This window comes from Protopterus annectens, chromosome 6.part0 (assembly GCF_019279795.1).
Source record: "Protopterus annectens isolate FY-2018-M chromosome 6.part0, PAN1.0, whole genome shotgun sequence".
Taxonomy (NCBI): Eukaryota; Metazoa; Chordata; order Ceratodontiformes; family Protopteridae; genus Protopterus; species Protopterus annectens.
The window spans coordinates 401,548,976-401,572,712 of NC_056737.1; the positions used below are offsets into that span (position 1 = coordinate 401,548,976).

Genomic DNA, 23,737 nt, shown 5'->3' on the forward strand with positions numbered 1-23,737 from the left:
TTCTGTCTAAAACTACTGAGTTTCTAAGGCCAAGAGTATGAGCTACGCCTAAAAACAGATCCACACTCAAGCACCTGCTTCTTTGCCATAACATCAAATGCTTAAAATGGCAGAAGACCTGATTATGCTGATTAGGGGAAGCCAGCCTTCCCCTGCTAAAAGAAAAAGAGAGTTATCCTCAGCAGCTTTAACAGACCAAGAGTCTGACGACTCTGAGGTTTCTGAATATGAAGATATGCCTTTATCTGCTTATGAGGATTCAGATGCAGAGGAATCCATTCCCTCTGCTTCTCCTCCAGAGGATTTTTCTTTTGGTGAAACCCTACATACTTGAAGAGAGCATTTCCACTGGGAATGCCAAGACTATCCTCAGTCCAAAAAGAGACTCAGAGAATTTTTAGACTTGCCACAACATAGACCTTTAGCAGTACCCCCAGTTCTGGATGTTGTGGATGATGTCTTTATGGAATCCAGTCTAACTCCTGATACTTTGCCCCCTGCCCCTAGGAAGCCAGACAGGTACTACAGAGTTCCAGACTCTCACAAATTTCTTTTCAAAAATCCTAATGCTGACCCAGAGGTCATCTCCTAGGGGCCTAAAGGTATAAAAGAAACTACAGCTAAGAATCTCACCCCTTTGGACAGGGATTCCAGAGCTTTAGACAGATGGGGTAAAAAAGTATACACCTCTACAACTCTCGCCATTAGGGCATTGAATTGCCAGTTTCACATGCTGAAGTACCAGCAACATATTATGGAACTTATTAAGCAAAAATTAGCTACCTTTACAGACGGTGCAGAAAGTAAAGAATTACAAGAGCTTATGCATTCTGCAAGCCAAGTCAGCAAGCATACTTTGCAGTGTGACTTTGATGCCCTAGAAGCTTCTTGCAGGGCAGCAGTCACTGGTTCTGTACTGAGAAGGCATACTTGGCTTAAGGAGCAGACCTTGCCAGACCATGTCAAATCAAAGTTACTAGACGCTCCTTTGAACAAGAACAATCTGTTTGGCACCAAAGCAGAAGAGGTTCTTAAAAAGATGGAAGAAAAAGCAAAGTCTATGCAGACAGTCAAAGATTTCTTGCAAGTACAGCCTCCTAGATTCAGTAGGCATTGCCCCGCAAAGCATTGGTCCTTTCCAGCCCCCTCAAGGCCATCTCAAACTAGACCCAGGGGAAACAGACACCCCAGACTACAGTCTCAGGGTATGCAGAGATCTAAGCAATGGAGTGCCTCCACTTCAAAAACAGGGAGTGCTAAGCCACCCCCTTATGGAAAGAATTCACAATGACTTCTCAACTCCACTCCTCACCTCTGCCCAACTGCTCGTGCCCCTAGGAGGAAAACTTGCCCATCATGCAAAAAACTGGACTTCCATCACCAAAGACCGAAGGGTCCTCAACATTGTATCCCAGGGGTACAAATTTTACTTCCACACACTGCCAACCCCAAAAGGATTCCCAGACCTTCCTCCAAACCAGTGGGCAGAGGCACAAAACCAAGTTCAATCCCTGCTTTCCATAAGGGCAATTCAACCTGTTCCTGCAGAATAGATAGGTCAAGGGTTCTATTCCAGACTTTTCCTGGTACCCAGAAAAGAGGGCATTTGGCATCTAATCCTAGATCTTTCCATTCTAAACACCTTCCTAGTGGTATCAAAATTCAAAATGCTCACCCTGCAGCAGCTTTTTCCTATGCTGGCCAGAGATGCCTGGTTAGCCACACTAGACCTAAAAGAAGCCTATCTGCACATCCCTATCAGGGACTCATGCAGGAAATACCTACGCTTCAGGGCAGGATCTATGCATTATCAGTTCTCTGCACTTCCCTTTGGCTTATCTACTGCTCCCAGAGTATTCACAAAATGCCTGGCTCTGGCCATTGCCTACTGCAGACAGATGAAAGTTCAAATTTACCCATACTTGGACGACTGCCTGATTCAGGCAGGCAGTCAGGAAATGCTGTTGCAGCACCTGACATTTGTAAAGAACCTTCTAACCTCCCTGGGGTACACTATCAATGAAAAAAAATCAAATCTAGTCCCCAGTCAAAAGATTGTATTTCTGGGAGCAAGCTTGGACACAGCATTCCATATGGCATTCCTTACTCCAGAAAAACAAGCCTATCTGACAGGCTACTTCACTCAAATGGCCACCGGAACCCAGCTATCTGCAAGGAAAATCCTGCAGGCCCTAGGGTTCATGGCCTCTTGCATCCTACTAATTCCATATACCAGACTGCATATGAGGAAACTTCAGTAGTACATAAAAAGTCTTAGGTGCCAACATTCTCAGGACCTGGAAACTGTCATTCCTATCATACCCTGTCTAAGGACAGAGTTTCTTTGGTGGGCAGCAGCATGCAACCAAAACAAGGGACTTCCCTTTACTCAACCCCACACCACCCAGACCCTAACCACAGACACATCAGACTATGCCTTGGGGGCACACCTGAATGACAAGTGCATTCAGGGCCACTGGAGCCCAAGTCAAATTCATCTGCACATCAACCAAAAAGAGATGCTAGCTGTTCAGTACGCTCTAACAGCTTTCAGATCCCTACTCTCACCAGGACCCCTGATAATAAAAATAGACAGTACCACAGTTATGTGGTACATCAACAAGCAGGGGGGGAACCCGCTCTTACCCACTCTGAAGGCTAGCCATGGCCCTGTGGAACAAGGCCTAGGACATGCAGGTCCATCTGCAAGCTCAATTCCTGCCAGGCAAACAAAACTCACTGGCAGACGGCTTAAGCAGAAATCTCCTAGACCCACACGAGTGACAATTAGAGTCCAGCACCTTCAGCCTTCTAATCCAGAAATGGTGAACCCCAGAGGTGGACCTCTTTGCCTCCCTCTGCAATCACCAGCTCAGCAAATTCTGCACCAGGACACCTCAGAGCAGGGCCAGGAAAGTGGATGCCCTATCCTTCCAGTGGGAAAACCTCTCAATCTATGTGTCTTCTCTCAAGAATATTACTCAAGAGAAGACAGGACAGACCAAGGACAGTCCTGACTGCCCCAGACTAGCCATGCGAGCACTGGTACCCACTAAAGCGCAGCCTGTCACTGGTACTACCCTGGTACCTACCCCAGAGCCCAACCCTCCTCACTCAGCAGGGGGGACAGATCTTGCATCCACAACTGCAAACTCTGAATCTTGCACCCTGTCTTATTCCTTGAATTCTCCCCCAGTGACCAACCTAAGCAAGCAGGTGCTGGATGTCATTCTCGAAGCCAGAAGACCCAGTACAAGGAAATCCTATGCTGATAAGTGGAAAAGGTATTACTCCTGGATTCAATCTAAAGGAGAGGACACAGCACTGCCCTCCCTACCTCTAATCCTGGAATACTTAGCAGATCTACTCCACAGAGGCCTATCTTTCTCCTCCGTTAAGATACATGCCTCTGCCATCTCGGCTCATTACAACACTGAGCCACCTCTCTTCTCTCACCCTCTCATCAAACAGTTCCTGAGAGGGGCAAGCAACTTAAGGCCACCAAGGAGATCACCCACCCCTGCTTGGGACCTTAACTTTGTACTGGAAAAGCTCACACTGTCCCCCCTTTGAGCCTGCAGCATCAGCAGAGTTAAAATTCCTCTTGGAAAACAGCCTTGCTTCTGGCCATCACTTCAGCTAGAAGAGTGTCTGAGCTACAAGCACTTATGGCTGTGGAACCCTTCATTATTTTTCATGCTGACAGGGTCTCCCTCAGGACTATTCCTTCCTTTATGCCTAAAGTGGTGTCCAGTGCTGCTCTCAACCAATCTATACATTTTCCAATCTTCTTCCCTAATCCTTAAAATAAAGGGGAAAGGATCCTGCACTCCCTGGATTTGCACAGACAGCTCAGATTCTACCTGGATAGAACTAAGCCCTTCAGGAAATCTGACCAGTTACTACTCAGTTTTGTATTAAAGGCAGAAGGCAAGACCATTTCAAAACAGACAATTTCCAAATGGATAACACACTCTATCCATTTGTGCTACAAACACCATGGGAAACCAACTCTTCAGGAGATCAGAACACATTCCACTAGGGCAACTTCTACCTCTACACCATTTCTCAGGGGTGTCCATACCAAGGACATTCTGGAAGCTGCTACCTGAGTTCTGTACACACATTCACCAAGCATTACCACCTGCCTATCTTTTCCAAATCTAGGGCGGGTTTTGCAACAGCAGTCCTGCAGGGCATACTAGCCAGCCCCAACTGTTCTTGACTGCCTCCACCCTTTCTTCAGCTTTGGGAATCTACCCAAGTTTGATGACTGCAACAGTGAAACACAGTGAACATAGTACAGTTGTGTACACTTACCATAAATGTAGATGTTCGCGTGTATTCACTGTTGCAGTCCAGCCCTGGTTTCCCTCCCTCCAGCCCCCTTCTCTCTCTCTCTCTCTCTCTCTCTCTCTCTCTCTCTCTATGTCTCTATCTCTGTCTCTCTCCTCTCTGTGTATATTACTCAACCCTTACAGGGGTATTGGCATTTACTTTTTACTGGTGGTGATTTTCCCATCATAGGCTAGTTCCCTATTGGGGGGCTTCTGACATTTGGGGCAAGAAAAACTGATGTAATGGCATCAGCTGCCTGTTTTTATACCCCTGACGACCTGATGTCAGTCCTGGAGCAACAGTAACTGATGCAGAAATACTAAGTCTCTGGTATTCGGGCCGACTGAGGGCTCCCTGCAGGCAGATAACCCAAGTGTGATGACTGCAACAGTGAATACACTCGAACATCTACATTTATGGTAAGTGTACACAACTGTACTTTCCACATACCTGCTGATCATATGGCCATAGAGTGCAAATGGTTTTGGTACAGCAATCATCCATGCAACCATTAATAATTGTTTGTAAGATTAATCTCTCTCCCCCAACAGCTGATGTGTATGCCCACAATGGGGCCTGCTAAACCTTCTCCCTACCTACTTTTGTGGAAGTGCCAAGTCTTGTACACACACAGACACACACACACACACACACACACACACACACACACACACACACACACACACACACACACACACACACTAAACCCCTCCCACCCACTGCTGCACAGCAGCAACATTGTGGCATACCCAAGTGTGTGAAGCCAGCTGACATGCTATTTGCTGAACACCCATTCAGCAGCAGGTCTCAGCCTTGCAGCAGACCAGACTGCATCTTCCGCCAGGATGGGCCAGTGTCACCCACTTACTCTCAACTTCACCAGGTGGGTCCTCCAGCATATGGGTCACTAATCAGTCCTGGATCCCCTGGTTTGTAGTCAGGGCTTTTTCATCCTCATCTTTGCTGCATTATAGTATAAACATGTCTCCTGAGGTAGTTTGCCTTGTGTCTCAGTCAAGGGAAGAGTTAAGGTGGGGGGAGGACAGAAATAAATATCTGATTATATGATGCCAGCTCATCCATCCTAGGAAAAAGGATTGGTGATTTTGTTTTTGGCCATTCTCCATCATGCTATCAGAGGTCTGCAGGCAGTGAACAGGGTTGCAGACTTGGGGAAGTGAGCTTGCTTTAGCCGAGCCAGTGATAGTAGCATGTGTCTGGAAACAGTCACACTTTGGGGAGGGCATATCTTGGAATTCCACTGTGACATGGTTGCTCTCAAGAGCCAACAGGTGGTGGGGTTAGGGCCAAAAGCAGGAAAAAGCCCTAATGGCTGCCAGAATGATGATTATGTGATCTGCTTTTCTCTCTCAGGGAATGAATAGGTTGGAACTGGCTCTCACCGTGGGAGGAATGAACAAGCCAATAGATCATAAGGCATTGACGGTCAGCAGGCAGAGAGAAACAAAATAAGGGTATCCTCTGGAAGTCTAATTCTGCAAAAAGTGGCTCATCATTTGTGTCTATCTGTTGAGTAATGTGAAGGTGGATTGTGTTGTGAGCATTCATTTCTTTAGTGGTCCCATTTCTTTGTTCTGTTGTCCACTTCATATGTCAGAAAGATATCTAGTGCCCCACCACTGGCACCTTCAATGCTGTCCAGAACATCATCAGTGCTCCTGACATTGAGTCCTCTTTCTGTTATAGCCAATGTTAGTCTCTGCTGTCCTAGGGAGTCTAGCATTTACCCCTCTAGTGCAGGCTTGTATTTTTGTAACAGTGCTCGTCCCATTGCTATTTCTAGTGTTGGCTCCCTTGGGCCGTACACTTGCTCTTCTAGCATTAGCTCAGCCCCCATTTTGTCATCTGTACAAGTGTGTGTCTGTGTGTGTGTGTGTGTGTGTGTGTGTGTGTGTGTGTGTATTTGTAGATATGTATATATAAGTGCATGTGTGTATGTCTGTGAGTGTATGTATTCATTTTATTACTTAATGAAATAATGTAAAATGTCACACTCCATGACATTCTTTCTACTGGTCACGAAGTCCAAGTTTTGGAATTTTAAGAATTTAATCTAATTTTCAGGTTGGAACAAAAAAGTTGACTTTTCTGTGTAAAAAACAAAATCTTGAACTGTCTGAAAGTAACATTGTCATATTAAAGCCCATCATGATATATCTTTTTGGTCTTTAATGACTGAACTTTACTTGTCTGACTGCATTTCCACAGCATAGGAGTACAGTGTGTGTTTTTACTTGACTGTGTTATTAGGTGACTTGTGAAATGGTTAACCTCGCTTTAGCCATCTACACTGCAGTATGCAGAGTGTTGTACTGTAGTCATGATTGTGCAGTCATGGAGTTGGCATAAATAAGTAAGGAGATGGAGAGTGGAGCCCCCACATGCTTGCATTTATTTTACTGCTGCACAATGTGGTGTGTGCTCTTCCTGTATCTGTTATGTTTTCAATTTCCCAGTTGCAAAAATAGTCTTTGCAATGTTAGTTGATTACTTTTGCATTTGGTGCAGGAAATTGATACTATGGCGAGTGGTGCTGCTGTGTGGGTTACAAGGCTGTGAAATGAGTGCCTTTGCAGTTATTTGAGTGCCAATTGCTTGTGATTGCATTTGAATGTTCAGTCACTAATTCTTTATGTTGTTGTCAGCCTTGACCATTTATGAAGTTGACATTTGATAATATACTCGTGTGTGTGTGTATATATGTATATGCATGTGTCTGTATATGTATATATGTGGCTGTAATTCAAAAGTTAGATTACACATTTGTTAGAGAATGAACTGAGTGAATGCTCATTTGTTTTGAATCACATGCATTTAAGTATAGGTGATTCAGTGTTATCAGTTATTCAGTTTTGTTATTCTGTCTTTTTTGTTCAACCATTTGTGATTCTCTCAAGTTTTCTCATTTTCATGACATAATCACACACACACACACACACACACATATATATATATATATATATATATATATATATATACATATGTGTGTGTGTGTGTGTGTATATATATATATATATATACATATACATATATATATATATATATTATATATATATATATATATATATATATATATATATATATACATATACATACATACACAAAAAAACACGCATTTACCTTTCAATAAAATCATGGCTAAACAATGCACAATTACTACTTAACCCTTATAAAACCAAACTTTTACTTTTCACTCTTAAAACATTCACATCTGAATTCAAAGTCTATTCCCAAAACAAAACGGAGATTGAAATCATAACGAGTGCTAAGCTATTGAGATTCACCATAGACAGCAAACTTGCATTTGACCAACACTTACTTAAAGCTATTAAAAAAATCTTCAAACTGGGGATACTTTATAGACATAAAAACTTTATGGATTCGAATACCAAAAGGATACTAGCAAATACCTACATGATCCTTTCTCTAATATATGGTGCTGCCACTTTTACTACTCTATACATCGCACTCAAAACCAAACTTCAGTCTTGTTATTATAATATAAAAGTTTCTACAGACTCATCCTACCGCACCCACCACTGCAATGCTCTTAAGGAACTAAACTGAATTCCCCCACCACCTTGACTATTACAATTTACAATTGCACAAAAACTAATATACAAACCTGACAGCTATCCTACTTTAAAATCTATTCTGCACACCCACATTCCCACCAGAAGTCTCGATTCTGCTGATAGACAACTCATAGACATACACAAACCCAACAAGAGCCATCCAGTGTCTCTAGTCTTATTACATAGCTAAACTATGGAACAAACTACCAAACAATATTACCAGTATAGACAATTCCAAAAAGTTCAAGAGTATACTGAAAAACTACCTACTCAACTCATAGACCTGCCTTTGCCCTACTACCGGTATATAATCCCCCTATCTTCCAGTGTTTTTCTTGACTCTCTCCTCTCATCTTTCTATCTACCCTTCTGACCTCCTACTGTCTTAAATTTTCTCCTTTCACCCGCTCACAGCTTCCCCCCTTGCTACATCCCCTTCACACTATATCTTAATTTTCTTAATATAACTCTTACTCAGAGGTGATCTCTGCCTGACATACAAGGCCATGTCCAACCCAGAATTGATGGACATGCTCCACCTAAAAAAAATAAATAAATCCCTAAGAGCCACACACTCTAGGGATCTAAACCTTACCACAACGATAAATAGGACATGTTGGAGGGATAGATTCCTGTCAGAGAGACTCCCCATGCTTTGGAACAGGATTCCAATCTACATTAGGCAGAGCCTGTCACTAACACTCTTTAAGAGAAACCTTGACGAGTGGATGGGAAACAGAAAATTTACCCCAGGGATCACTGCAGTGACTCTGCTTGACAGAGGCACAGAGAACTAATGGCTCTGCTGGACCAAGGCACAGGGAACTAATCTAAGGGGGGGTGGCGAAAGCCAACACATTTTGGCTAGGCTTATAGATGCCCTCGGGCAGATAGCCTAGTACTTACCTATGAACCTATAGCACTTCTCACAATGTCCCCTATAACTTACCCCTACATTTAAACAACACTTTTACCTCTTCCATCTTTATTCCTTTCACTTTCGCTATTTTCCTTATGGTTAACCTTCCTCCCCAAATCCATCAACTGTTTCTTTGTTTTTCTTATGCCTATTACCCAACCTATTATTTATATTCTTGTAAAAATATATATGTGATATTAATACTCCTATTGTACCTCTTGCATCTACTTAAACCTGTTTATAATTTGATGTTATATTTCACTTTTTATGTCCTTTTTAATCACTGTTGGAGTTTTTCTCCCTGGGCCTCCGTTGAAAATGGGTCTTTGACCCAGTCAGACTTTGCGGTTACCAAATGTCAAGTAAAATCAATAGTACACACACACACACACACACACACACATATATATATATATATATATATATATATATATATGTATGTATGTATGTGTATGTGTGAATGTAGAATGTGTATACACATGCATGCACACACACACACACACACACACACACACACACACACACACACACACACACACACACACACACACACACACACACACACACATACATGCACATGCACACACGCGCTTCCTTTCACTATATAATCTAACTGGGCATATTGGTGTGCACATCTGTATATACATGCTATTATATTGTATGTCTTGATTTTTTTGTTCACTGGAGCAGTCTAAAATGTCAGACTCCATGACATTCTTTTTCTAGTGGTCATAAAATCCAAGTTCAATTTTGTTCTGTTTTCAGGTGGAGACAGAAAATATTGACTTTGCTGTACAGACATTTTTAGAACTCCTTGCAAGTGACATTCTTATGCAAAAGAACAAGTCCATGACCTAGAGATGTAAAGTCCTGAGTATAACTTGGATGTCATGAGTTTGACTAGTGGTCAGTGCGATGGAGCTGATGAGGCGATACAGAGCACTCATGAGACAATGCCTGTTCACTTGCCTCAGGAGAGAGGGAGTTTGGCATGCACACCATGTGTGCACATTCCATATTAGGTTCCCACTGGAGACCAGAAAACATATGAAGGCACTTGCTGCAAGGGAAGCACAGTCTTTTGATAGTTATGCATGTGAGCAAAGCCCATTATGTATTTTCCTTGAATATTTGAGGGTGTGCAATAGGGGAACATCAGAAATGAGTAGAAAACCACATTTTCCCGACATGGTTGACAGCAGCACCCATGGTGCCCAACTCTCACCCACACAGGAATGAATGAGCTGCAGGGGTTCACTCCTGGGGAAAAGATGAATGATTTTGAGCACGCAAGGGGAAGATCAGTGGTCAGAGGGGAATCTGATCACAAAACTGTAACAAATACATTTTTATTTTAAAGATACCTTAATCATCTCTTTCTTATTTCCTAGGAGTATACCCTTGCCCATACTGAACAAGCAGATACTCTTGAAGCTGCAGAGGCCGCTATAAGAAAGCATGATGATTTCATGGCAACAATGGAAGCAAACAAGGAGAAGATTACAGGGGCAATTGAGAGTGGGGAGAGACTCATAGACAGCAAAAATATTTACTCTGATAAGGTCAAAGAAAAGATCATTTCCATCGATGACAGGTATAGATCCTTCATGATGTACTGTTTTTCTATCACATGGTAGCCATTAAGCAGTAAAATACAATCATGCCTGCATGTATTTTAATGAAAGTATGTCAGCTGCAATTTTAGTTGCATAATATTTTTAATTAAACTCATAGTCATTATCATCCAGATTAATTCTTGTTTTCCATTTTCCAAATTATAAAAAGGAAAGACAACTCTTTTACGCTGGCCCTTAACCTGTAACACTAGCAACCTGAGTCACAGTAGCTGTGCAGATCTTCAGAGGTGGGGGATTGAATAACTGATGCACAACTTTCTTTGTTAGAATGATTTGGTGCTGAGTCTGCAATAGTTTCAACCATCGAGAAGATGCTAGTGTGACTGTAGATATCAGACTTATACATTCAGTAATTCATTCTGGTTTTCCTGCTTTGATAGTCTGTCTGGGAATAATCAGTTTTCAGCAAATATCTGGCTGGTGGGGCCAGAGAAAAATGCACATCGCAGGCCCAGTATAGACATTTAAAGATGTGCAACATACTACAGAATTACAATGACCCACTACAGGTGTTGATTTTTATTGGTTCATAGGGATATCCTAGGCAGTCATTCACAAGGATCATCACCATTGTGACTGCAGTTTATATACTACTGCTTATATGAGACAGAGTGGCCTGACCCGGGGGAATTTATTATTACCCACAGAGTCATTTCAGTTATACTTAAAGGGAACAAAAGGGTTTACTTTGTTTAACATGGTGTGGAGCTTATTCAGAAGGTAATAGACCCTTCAGGAGAGATACCTCTCTTATCACAAGGTCCAGTTTACATTAGGGGTGTAGATTTACATCCCTAGAATGAGTATGTGTTGTGTTTGCAGGTTTGTAAACATATAGAGGTGATGCAGCTCAGAGTATTTTCGCCAAGCACAGATCACAATGGAGAATCTGATAAGAGAATGTAGAAATACAATATTTAGATGTTTAGTGCAGCTTAGGGAGCTCGTACTTGCCATTCCTTTGTATAAGGAAATGTTTTTTTTCTAGTTCACTCATATGCTTGGATAATTTCATGCCAAAGGAGGAATTATTTTCATTTATGGATAAATGGAGAACTGCAATTTCCTTGGACCTGGGGGATATTGCTTTAGGAACTAACTGAACTAAGTAAAGATTTTCTAATTACAGAATCCATGGTGGTCAAATAAGAGTTAATTTTCCATCTGTGTACCCAGGTTTATAATGACAGTATCAGTTTTGAGGGAGTGTCATTTGTTTGGTAGTTGCTGAAGTGTTATTTTCTCCACATCGTGTAGAATGATATATTTTTGCACTGGCTTTATTTAATCCATTGTCCATGCACCATGAAATTGTACAGCTTAGACCATCTAGGAGGATGTGGTTGTCATTTAGAGTGCTAATGACAGTTCACAGTTTTCAGTCATCAGCAAAGTTGGTCAGCCAGAGACCCACAAAGACAGCCTTGACATCAGTAAAGTTTAAGCCAAAGAGTAATTATCCCAGAGCAGGACATCACTGATGGTGAGTCTTTTTCCTCCTTGTTTTTTTTTTGTAAACAACTTTAGTCATCACATTGTTAATATCTAACATGAACGTCATATGTCATTAACAATATGAAAAGATCACAGTAACACTTTTCTTTATCATATACTTGCATTAGACATACATTTTCTATGATAGCTGTATTATTTTATTCTTGGGCATTAGAACATACTAATACACTTTTCACTTCCTACCAACCTACTTATTGTAGTCATGAATTTTAGTATTATTTTATATATGTTGTTCCTAAATGAACAATTTATTGTTATGAAAATGATATCATCTGTCTTTTAACAATTCCCACTGTAGATCTTTTATTTCCTATACAACATTGAGTACTTTAACAGCTGGCTTAATTTTTGCTTTCCACTTTTGTGTAATTGCTTTTTTGTTTATTTATTTTATTTTATTTCATTTTATTTTACATTTGCTGACCGGGCTAGTCTAACTGGATATATGTCCATTTTCAGTAGAGGCCCGGGGAGATAAGCTCCAAGACAGATACATGAAAAACTTAGCAAAAAAAATGACTAAATAGCAACATTCATTATATACAATGCATATTCCAGGTTACAACAGAAAATTCTGTGAGGACAAAAAAGAAATACTTAGTGCAAGAATGCATATACAATACATTATACAGGTATAATACATAAAAAGAAGAAGAAATAAAGTCAAAAGAGAAGACAGGTTAATTGTATTAAAATAAATAAATTCCTCAGTAGAAAGTATTTACAGTGGTTGGGCACAGTGTAGTTTTGGAGGGAGTCTGTATTTATAGTCAAAAAGGAATATATAACAGTTCATGAGATGTCTGGGATAGGCAGAGCTAAGTTTAAACAGATGGATAGATGCCTAGTCAGGTTTAGTACAGGGGCACAACCAGTGTGCTCTAAGGTAAAGTTTTAGTCTGTTTTTGAAGAGTGATAAAGAGGGAAGAGAGGAAAGGTCACTGGGGAGAAGATTCCAGGTTTTTCCGACAGCATTGGAGAAGAGAGAATCCCCAGCCTTGTTGTTAGGTTTAGAGGTGTGTAAAATATGTTTTTGTGAGGAACGTAAGGAGTTCAGATTTGTATATGGGGTGATGAGGGTAGATAAAATAGGAGTACTGGAAGGTTTATAAAGAGTTTTATGGGCAATTGTTAGTTGATGGAATTTAATCAGGTTTTGTAGTTCCAGCCATCCTAGCTGCTTTATATTTATGCAATGGTGGGTTCTGTAAGGGTTTCCTGTTGCAAATCTGGCAATGTTATTATAGGACATTTCCAATTTGCTGAGGTTATTTTTAGATAGCTTAGTAAAAATGGGTGAGGCATAGAGGAGTGTAGAGATTAGATGAGTGTGAGCTATGGTTGTTCTGGCTGTGGGTTAAAGGAAGGGTTTAATCCTGTAGAGAGAGCCAAGTTTTTTGTTGACAGTTTTTATAGTATTGTTGATATGGATGTCAAAGTTCAGATTGTTATCAAAGGTGACACCCAGTAGTTTGGTGGTTGGGTCTGGTGATATAATGGTACCATTGGTGGATGTAACTGAGAAATCAAAAGGAAAGGACTTATGAGTAGGATTGAAGAGGAGGAGTTTAATTTTTTGGGGTTCAAAAGAAGGCAACGCTGTATGAACCATTGCTCAACTGTGTTAAATACCTTCTGGGTAAGAGAGTGAAGTTCAGATGTGGATTTCGCTGAGCATATAAGTGTGGGATCATCAGCATATTGTATGCATGTGGCTTGGTGGATGGCTAGATGAATGTCATTAATAAATATGGAGAAGAGGAGAGGTCCTAGTATCGACCCTTGAGGGACACCTAGGGTGTCCGGTTGGAGGGTAGATCTTATGCCAAATTACTGCCTGTTGTCTTTTATCTAGGTAGGACTGGAACCATTTTATGGAAGGTCCATCTAATGACAGGGATTTGAGTATGTTGATGAGAAGCTGATGATTAACAATGTCAAATGCTTTGGACAGATCAATAAACAGTGCTGAGGAAAGGTTATTAAGGTTGCGGTTTTTGTTTATGCAATCTGTAAAGGAGGACAGTGGTAGTGTTGTGTGAGGGTCTGAAACCATGTTGACAGCTGGAAAGTAAGTTATTTTGAGTTAAGTGGTCAAGTAATTGCCTATGGATGCATTTCTCCATGATCTTTGCCAAAGGAAAAAGAAGGGCAATGGGGCGGTAGTTGGAGAGCTCAATGGAGTGTCCACCTTTATGGAGGGGGATAATATGAGAGACTTTCCATAAGCTAGGGATGTGACCTTCGGTAATGGTTCTATTGATCAGAATGGAAATGGGATATGCGATGGCTTTGGCTGATAGCTGTAGAAATTCAGCAGGTAGTTGGTCTGCTGAGGGAGAACATGGTTTTAGTTTTTGTATAAGGGTTATAATATATGTAGTTGGGACAGGTTGAAAATGAAAAGGAGGGGGTGAGGTTGAGTTATAGGAAGGTAAAGTGAAGCTATTAGGTGATAGGTGACTAGCTAGTGTTTGGATAGCATTAGAAAATAAGGTATTGAATGTATTGCCTGTATTTATGGGATTATTATGGTCAGTATTTTGAGGATTAGGTGTGGTGGATTGACCTGGGTGGAGTAATTGGTTAATGCTAGTCCAGACTTTTTGTAGATTGTTTTGATTATTTTGTTGAAATTGTAAGTAGTAATTTATCAAAGAGTATAGTTTTCTTAGTGTCATTTCTTAACTGTCTAAAGGTTTGTTGGTCAACAGGGTTTTTAGTCATTCTCCATTTGGCCCAATATTTATTTCTAAGATGCATTTTGTGTTTGGTTACTTTTGAAAGCCATGGGGCAGACTTAGTTTTAATTCTAATTAATCTGGTTGGAGCATGGTGGTTAAGAATGGCAAGGAAGTTAGAGTTAAAGTATTTGATGGCTTCTTCTAAAGGGAGGTGTTTTAAGGGAGACCAATTGCAAGCTCTTAGTTCCTTTTCGAATAGCTCAGGGTTAAAATTATTTTTGGATCTGATATTTCTGACAGATGTTGGATTGGAAGTATGGGTTTTATGCCTGATAATATAGGTAAGCAAGTGGTCACTTATATCATCAGGGAGGGTTCCAGAATCATATTGTGAGGGTGATGGTTTATGAGAATCCAGTCTAATATGCTTGCTTTCTTGTTAGCTTTGTTGATCCTGGTGGGGGATGTAATGGTTTGAGAAAACCCATATAGGTTAATGTGGGTTGTAGGGAGGTTGCTATAATAGCAGTTCCAATCAGTGTTTATATCTCCTAGGATTATGGTTTCTTGGGGCAGGTGTTGGGATAGCCTGCAAAGGATATTTCCCATGGTGGGAATGTTATTACCAGGAGGAAGATACATACAGATGATATGGATGGATTTGGCATTGTTAATATGAAGTTTGGACATGAGAATTTCTGCATTGGAATCAAGAGGTATTTTACAGTCATAGGTGGTTAAGTGTAAGCGCGATTTAAATAGAATAGCTACCCCACCACCCTTCTTGGCTACTTGGTCGAGTCTTAACATGCTATATACAGGTGGAAGGATGTCATTGTCTTTAGTTGCAGGTTTTAACCATGTTTCTGTTAAGCAGAGGATATCAAAGGGATAGACTTCTACTAGAGCTTGGAGTTGAGATACTTTGTTGTTTATGCTATGTATATTAAGATGTGCTACTTGGAGGGAGTTGGATGGTTTACTAAGGGAATCAATAGGTGATTTTGGCTATGGAGAGTGCTAGGAGTTTTTCTTGGGCCTGGGTTAGGGTGGATGTCACCATCTTTTAATGAGAGTAGTAATCCTATATAGCTTGGGTTAGGGAATTTGTTGTATAGAAGTAGATTTTTCCTGAGATTAAGAGTGTTATATTTAATATGTAATATTCTATGATACTTTGCAAGTAGGTAGTTGGGTGAAGATGTTATATTAGCATGGTTATAAAGGAGTGGTAGGGATAGAGCATTGGTTTCCTTATTAGGATAGTGATGGTGTGGATGTAGTGGGTATTCATAGGAGGTGAGTAAGTGGGCAAAGGGTAGAGGAAGAAGTAGTAATAGTGTGAATAAAGGTAGGACATATAATGGGATGGGTGGTTTATACATTGTACGAATTTACTATTGGATGTGTGTAGGTAGAATTTGGAAGTATAAAGGGTGAGGATGGGGAAGTGTGAAAGGTTGTGGTAAGATAGAAGGGAGTGTTAAGAGAAGGTAGATATGAGAGAAGATGAACTGTGGTAAAGTGTTCAAGAGAGTAATGGGAAGAGGAAGAGGTGTGGCTAGTAATTCTAAGAGTAATTGGAAGAGGAAGAGGTGTGGTTTAGTAAGTATAAGAGTAGGACCCCTGGGGTGGGTGGAAATTGGGGATAGGTAGGGGAAGCGGAGTGAGCCCGCAGGGCGAATGGAGTGGGTTGAGACAGATACAGATGCAGTTATAAAAAACAATCAGCAGGACTGACTCCAGAAGGTAAGTTGGAAAAGACAAATGTGGGAAAAGGATAGTCAGAAATGAGCCTAGAAGAGGTGGATGTGGACAGTAGAAGTAGAAGGTAAAGTGAGAGGACTGAATAGCAGTTAAGGGACAACAGGAGAAATTAATGTAAGTATCTGGGCATAAGAGATACGAAAGAGAGTATGGCTGGGACAAGGAAGCCACCTAGTGAACAGGTCTGATATTGCAAGGCTGATAAGAGAGGGAGTTAGAGTACAACAAGGAAAAAGGTTGCTAGACAAAAGGAGTTTCTATGGAGGATGGGGGAAAGAGTGTGTGAAGGTACAGCGGGGGGGGGGGGGGTAGAGGCTGCTGGCTGTCCTAGCTCAGGACTTTCTCTAACCCTGTAGTATAGGTACAGTAGTAGAAAGTCTTTCTGGCAGGAATTATTCCACAACAGTACTTTTACTGGTGTCCTTGAGAGAGGAATTGTAGTGTAGTTATTCAGTGAGGTGAACCACCAATAATTGGAGAGGGTCCTTTATGTTCCTATAGACTAGTGCAGGAAGCACAAGATGAGCAGGAGGCAAGAGAGAGAAGGTAGATATGAGAAATAGTAGTTATCACATAGCAAGGTATGCTTGCTCAAACATTACACTAATCATTCAGAGACAAATATATTGATAGCAAGATGTCACAGACTTCACTGTGGGATGGTTATTATTAGGAACTGCTAAGAGTTTGCCATTTGTTCTTTTGTATTTCCCTTCCCCCACCCTTAGGCTATTAGATTAGTTGATCTAGTCACACTCTGATCTGCAGCCTTTGCAGCACTGAAATTACATCTTTAGTATGTGCTTGTTTTTGTAAAACTTGGTGGAATGATTATCCCAGTCTTGGCAGTTGGATTTTTTTTGTTTGTTTGTTTTTGTTACTTGTTTTTTGTTACTTGCTTGTTGCTACATGCTTTTTTCCCTTCACTGGTAATTATTTTTCATATGTTCAGAAATAGTGTTGCTTAGAGGTTCTCCTGTTCGATTCTTGGCTGGAGTGCCTTCTGTGTGGAGTCTGCATGTCCTGTCCGCTGTCGATTGGCCTCCCAAAGACATGCGTGAATGGGCGTGCCTTCGCTGAAGGTTGGGCGTCGGGCTGGCAACTCGGCACCATAAAAATCGACTGCCAATCATTAGTGGACCGGAGTTCCGCTGTGGCGACCCCTGTAATGTCCAAGTGTGCAGTCTAAACAAGTCCCATTACTTTTTTGAGCCACCATCACCTGCAAAGCTGACTGCCTCTCCAGATGACTTGCACAGACTCTGTTGTCCAACCTTCCCTTATGACTGTGAGTTCCACAACTGAGTGGAGTGAGCCCGCAGGGCGAATGGAGTGGGTTGAGACAGATGCAGTTATAAAAAGCAATCAGCAGGACTGACTCCAGAAGGTAAGTATATTTAGTTCCTAATAACATTGAACTTAATAATGCTTTACTATTTCTCTACAGTTCTAAACTTGGACACCAACTCGAGCATCATCCTTTTAGTTACAGCATTTAGTTTACCTTCATTTATTTCATACACTAAAAATATTTAGTCTTAAAATATCCCACAAGACCTCAATGTCAGATTCCGCATTTGTCCAGTGCAGGATGGTGTCATCCACAAACAAAACTGTGTAGTTTTTGGCTACCATACCTATTATAGCCCTAAATTTGCGAAAACCTTATCCTCTTTAGTTAAAGGTTCTAAATTTACAAGAAACGAGAGGAGAAAGAGAACATGCATGCCTAGTCCCTCTGTTCAAATAGAAATTGTCAGAAAGGACTCTTTCCACCTTTATTTTTGCATGTGATCCATTAGGTATTCTTCTTATTAACTCTGAGAATGCAAGTTCTGACTTTGCCCTGCGTGGATTCCCAGCAAACCCTAGCAATTGCTTTATCTGCATCAAAATGGATCAACAGAAACAATCTTTTTTTCTTTTATATTGCTGAATCCCTTGGAATCATCATCATTCTGTTAATGTTATCAGTTGTTTATCTCCCTTCCACAAAACCACACTGATTTATATATATATATATATATATATATATATATATATATATATATATATATATATATCAGCTTTGTAAACATTTTTTGCCAGTCTGTTAGCTAATATAGACAGAAACCACTTTGTAATTGGGATTTAGAATTGATTTGGTCTATATGAGGAGGGTTTGTAGGATCATTGCCCACTTTTGTTAATGCTGCCTCCACTGCTTTCTTCTACGTTGTATGTACTCCCCCATTCCAAACGTTAAGTAGTGCCTTCCAAGTGTTCACTAGCCTTCTTCTACCTTGTAGGTACCCCCCCCTTTCCAAACGTTAAGTAGTGCCTTCCAAGTGTTCACTAGCCTTCTTCCTCTTAACATCCATATGTCTGTGAGAGTTCCATCCTAAGATTTCTCTGTTTGATTATACTTAAAATGAACTGTTTGAGAAAATTCCCCAACAAGCCTTGTGAAATAATAGTAGTACTATGGCTTTATCCTTTAATACAATCAGTAGTTAAAGCTTCTGTCAAGATAAATATTTGGTTTCAGCATTATTTGCCCTGCATTTCCCTCCCTTTTTTAAACTACATTTCTCTCAAAACTTGCATTTATTGCACTTCTAAGACTAAACTGCTATCCCTCTAAAAGATTCACATTCCGTATATTACTTAATTGATATCTTCTTTATCCTGAATGCCTAAGTTCAGCTTTTGTCATTTTCTACTTATTTAAGCCAGACACCTGCACTCTTCTGAGACGTGATTATGGAAACTCCCCATTAGTCTTAGAAGCTTCACTTTACTTTCGTTATTCAATATGTTTACCTTACCGAAACAAAGAAAAAACACTACCCTTTACTAAATGTATTTTCTTTTAGATTATTCTTGCAATATACATACATTGTGCATATCAAGAAGAAACTGTCATTAACTTTTATACATGAGCAGCTCCATGGACCCTCGTGGTACAGCCCCCTGCAGCTTCATATCAAAGCATTGTTTAACTTTACTTTCTATTTCCAAGTTTTGTGTGTCACACTGTAATGCAACAATGTAAGTGGTAAGCCATTAAAATTCAAAAGTAACTTACTGTTAATCAGTCGGCTACCACTCAGAAGAACAATTATATTTTCATGTACACTATGTATTTTGTGTTTATGCTTTTATCCTTTGTATGTAGAAACATACTTTCTAATACTATATTGCATTTTACAGTATTGTTAAACCACTTAGCACAAAATATATGCATACATAAAAAGTTATTCTACTTACATTTTTTCCCTTCCATTTGGATCATGCATGAGCAAACATAAGATTTATATGCTTTAGCTCCCACACATTTTAAAATAAACAGCACATGCTGACATTTACCCTCAGCTGTTCCTACATTGTTAACCACATTCACTTCATTATTAGCGTTCTACACAGTCCTGTCTCTCACCATACCCACGTTTGGTTCAAATCCCAGCTTCTCTAGTCTGTCACAAAATGAAACTCAAATGTTTCAGCTTTTTGATTAGTTTGAGCAACTCTGAGTGGGACTAATATTTTCCTTTTCTACCTGCCACTGGTTCAGCAAGTTCACCTGCTAGTCTTCCTGTTTCTCACCTTTTTGCAATTCCAGTGTGTGTTTTGATTCCACTCTTTTCCTAATGCTTCTGTTCTGTTCCTGGACTTCTCTTTTCACTCAGTTTCACTATCACAGTTTGTTTTGGACTCCCTCTTACTTCTGCACGGTCCAGACCCCAAGTTCTCTTCACCTTTACTGGAGGTCTGTTGAAGGAACCTTATTTCTTTCAAAGCCAGATCTGACTTTATATACATTTTAGACCCACCAGGCAAATATTCTAAAGACTGCTGGGTATTGCAGTTTGTCTCATCCCAGTCTCACAACAACTCTTAATGACATGAATATATTTGCTCTGCTTTTGTCTAGTATAAAGTGAATAATCATTTTTTTCATGAATACACTAACATCAACACTGATGTCCTTCCTTATCACTGTTGCAGTATTCTTTACTCCTGGGATATCCCGCAAAGGATAGCTGAATGTATGGCCAGCATAGAAAGGCCTTTACGTCTTCTGGATGCCATATGTTGGATGCAAGTTGTACATGCAAACCATAAGGTACATATGTGATGTAGGAGCACCAAAATCCTCAGAATTTCTTTGCTGCCAGTGTGAACACTACACTTGAACTCTGTGTTTAAGCTGTTCACCAAGTTGTTTCTGCTACTGAGCCTTCTACAGATAAGGGCCTCATGGAGATCTCTTCCTTTCTTTTTTTCCACCTATTACCTTAAGCTTGCATGTCATCCAGGAAGGGAAAATGTGAATGTGGGAGAAAGATTCCCCATAAAGACAGACATGAACAGTACCTTTTTTTGTTTGGGGGCTACCCACGACTATACACAGTGTGAGATTTGTATGGCATTTGTCCCTAAGACACTCCATAGTTTCTTTCCATTTACTTGGAGAACCAATGGGTGAAGCTTTTTTGGTTCAGAGTACAATGGTCGAATCCACTCACCCCGACATTCAGCCAACACTTAAAAACAAATCCAAAAAAGGCATGAACTGATCCTGCTACTGTCCAGCCCCCACCAAACATATTCCTTGGGTTGAATGAAGAATCCAAGGACCATTCGGTGATGCTGTCAGCCCCCTCTGCCATGACTTATTGAGAGACCGACGTGGAGCTGCCTAGTTGCACCTCCACTGAGGCTGTGCCTACATCCAATGTAGATGTGGAGGGGAAACTACAGCTGATTATTTAAAAAGGACCTAGGGGAATTCTCCAAATTCTTGTTAGGGAAGAGGTGCCTGGTACCCACACTGAATCCATACAAGGGTCTGAATCTCCTACATTTGTTAAGGCTGATGTTCCTTTAAAAAAAGGCAGAAAAACTAAGAAGTGGCCCTGTGGCTAAGGATCCCAACAACGAATGGCAGGATTTTACTCTGTGTCTTTTCATTGCTGATATGGCTCTTAAGCCCCATATAAGAATTATCTGTTCCTACTTCTGTTCCTTGGTCTTCTACTGCTTCCACATGCCCTGAGGTGTCTGATTCCTCTGATGAAGAGTCATTGGCTTACTCCTCTCAGATCCACTCTCTTGTTGCCCTAGAGTCTGAGGAAGAGGGTTTTCTTTGTTTTGACTCTCCTGTGGAGAAATTGTGTTTTGGGTATTTGGTGGCTTGTATGATGGAACACTTTAAGTGGGACTGTTCCTGGCTTCTGATGATCAAAAAAGATAGTATGAACTCTTGCAAATAGATTCTCCTCAGCCTTCTACAGTCCCTCCAGTAATGGCTGCCCTGTTGGATAGTTTCTTTGTAACTTCTTAGGCCCCTGACTTTCAACCTCCTAAGAAACTAGGCAGGTTCTATGAAGTTCCTGCAACTTAACAGTTTTTATACAAGTCCTTCCTCTAATCCTGCTGTTTTTGTAGCCACTGATAAGCCATGCAAGTTGCTGTCATTTTTTAAGCTTTGCCTTTTGATAAGGACAGTTGTGCCATGGTAAAAAAAAGTATATACCTCTGCTACCTTAGTCTTCAGGGCTGTTAATTACCAGGATGTTGGGATGATCTATTAATTACCAGACCCATATGTCTATGCCTAGGGATGTCCTGGCTCTTCTGTCCCAACTTGGGGCATTCTGGCTGATGTGCCTGACACAAGGTAAGAATTCTGCCATTTCTCTTTTGTGCTCTGCTTCTCAAGTGGCTTGCCATGGTATTAAATGCAGCTGTGATGCTGCTAATGCCATATTCTTGGTTATGGCTCCATGCTCTGCATGAAGACATCAAAGCCAAATTGTCAGATTCTCCCTTAGACAACCAGAATTTCTGTCACATTACTCTGCCTGAATTATTTAAAACCTGTCAAGGTAAGGGTAGAGTTATGCAAGTCTTAAAATAAACCTTTGTCTCTCTTTGTCCCAGGTTTCAGAGAAATTATCCTTCTAAGCCTTTTTTTGTTTGCAGGCAGCCTAAATAGCCTTCTAGGGGCAAGAAGGTGTTGAGAGTTTTTACAGACAAGCCTTCTCAGGGTACTAAGAGTCAAAAGAGCCTTCTTTCGTGACAAATCTGGTTCTGTTCGACATTCAGCTGTTCCTGATCCTCGGCCATATTCCTCTGTCCCTTAGGTTGACTCTTTTCCTGTTTGGCAAGAGATAGCCACAGATGTTTAAGTACTTTGTATTGTCTATAATAGTTATTTTATGGCTTGGAAGTCCCTTCCTCCATTCTCAGACATTCCTTAGCCTCCTCATCAGCATCCTCATTTTCCTTCAGTTCTGCAGGATCTTGTGGTAGAGGAAACTATCCAACCTGTCCCATTGTCTCAGCAGGGAACAAGTTTTTATTCCGAGATGTTTCTGGTTCTCAGGAAGATGGTGCCCATTCTATACTTTTCTCAACACCTTTCCTCAATGTTTATTCTTTCAGGATGTTGTCCCTTCAGACACTTCCCTCTGTTGCTTCCTCAAGCTTATCTGGTATCCCTGGATTTAAAGGGCACTTACCTCCACATTGCTATTCACCCTCTCTTCAGCAATTTTTTAAGTTTCTCTGTTTCTCTCATCATTTCTCTGTTTTGTCTTCTGGTCTTTCTGCAGCTCCAAGGATCTTTACCAGATTTGGCCCCTGGGTAGCCTTCTGCAGACTTAAGGGAATTCAAATATTCCCTTATTTGGAGGACATTTTGATTCAAGCCCCCACTCAGCAGCTCCTGCTTCAGGATCTACACTTTACTATGCTTCTTCTGCACAGTGTGGGATTCACACTCAGTCTGAAAAAACTGTGTTGACTTCATCTCAGGACCAAGTGTTTGTAGATTTGAGAATTTAGACCACTCCAATGTTGGCTTGCCTTCCACCCTCCAAGGTCTTCTGTTTGACTGCTTACTTCTAGTTTCATTTTCCTCTTCCATTCTTTCCTGCAAGGGATTTTCTCTGAGATGTGGGGTACATGGCATCCACTATTCCCATGATTCCCTTTGTCAAACCTTACAAGAAAATTCCAATAGAATCTCAAGACTGTTTGGCTCCAGTACTGCCACTCTCTGGAGTATCTAGTTCCTCTCTTGCCCTTTTTCAGTCTCAAGCTGTGCTGGTGGATTCACCAGATTTCCCTGAATGCAGGTGTGTCTTTCCAGGTTCCCCTCCTTACTCAGGAGCTGTACACAGATACAATCACAGTTGGAGAGCCTTCTCTAACAACATAAAAGTCCAGAGTCTTTGGTCCCATCAGTGACTGGCAGATCATATCAATGTCAAGGAGATGAAGGGTCTATTCCTA

General features: G+C 40.8%; 1 protein-coding gene across 2 annotated transcripts in view; it reads left to right on the top strand.

Annotated features, from left to right (window-relative positions):
- Nucleotides 1-23,737, top strand: part of LOC122804338 (spectrin beta chain, erythrocytic-like) — a 2,132,081-nt gene that overhangs the window by 1,269,187 nt on the left and 839,157 nt on the right. For both annotated transcript variants that reach the window (XM_044074141.1, XM_044074142.1), the window contains one exon: nucleotides 10,245-10,447. In XM_044074141.1, the coding sequence (XP_043930076.1) occupies nucleotides 10,245-10,447 (203 nt within the window). The remainder of the gene's footprint in view (nucleotides 1-10,244; nucleotides 10,448-23,737) is intronic.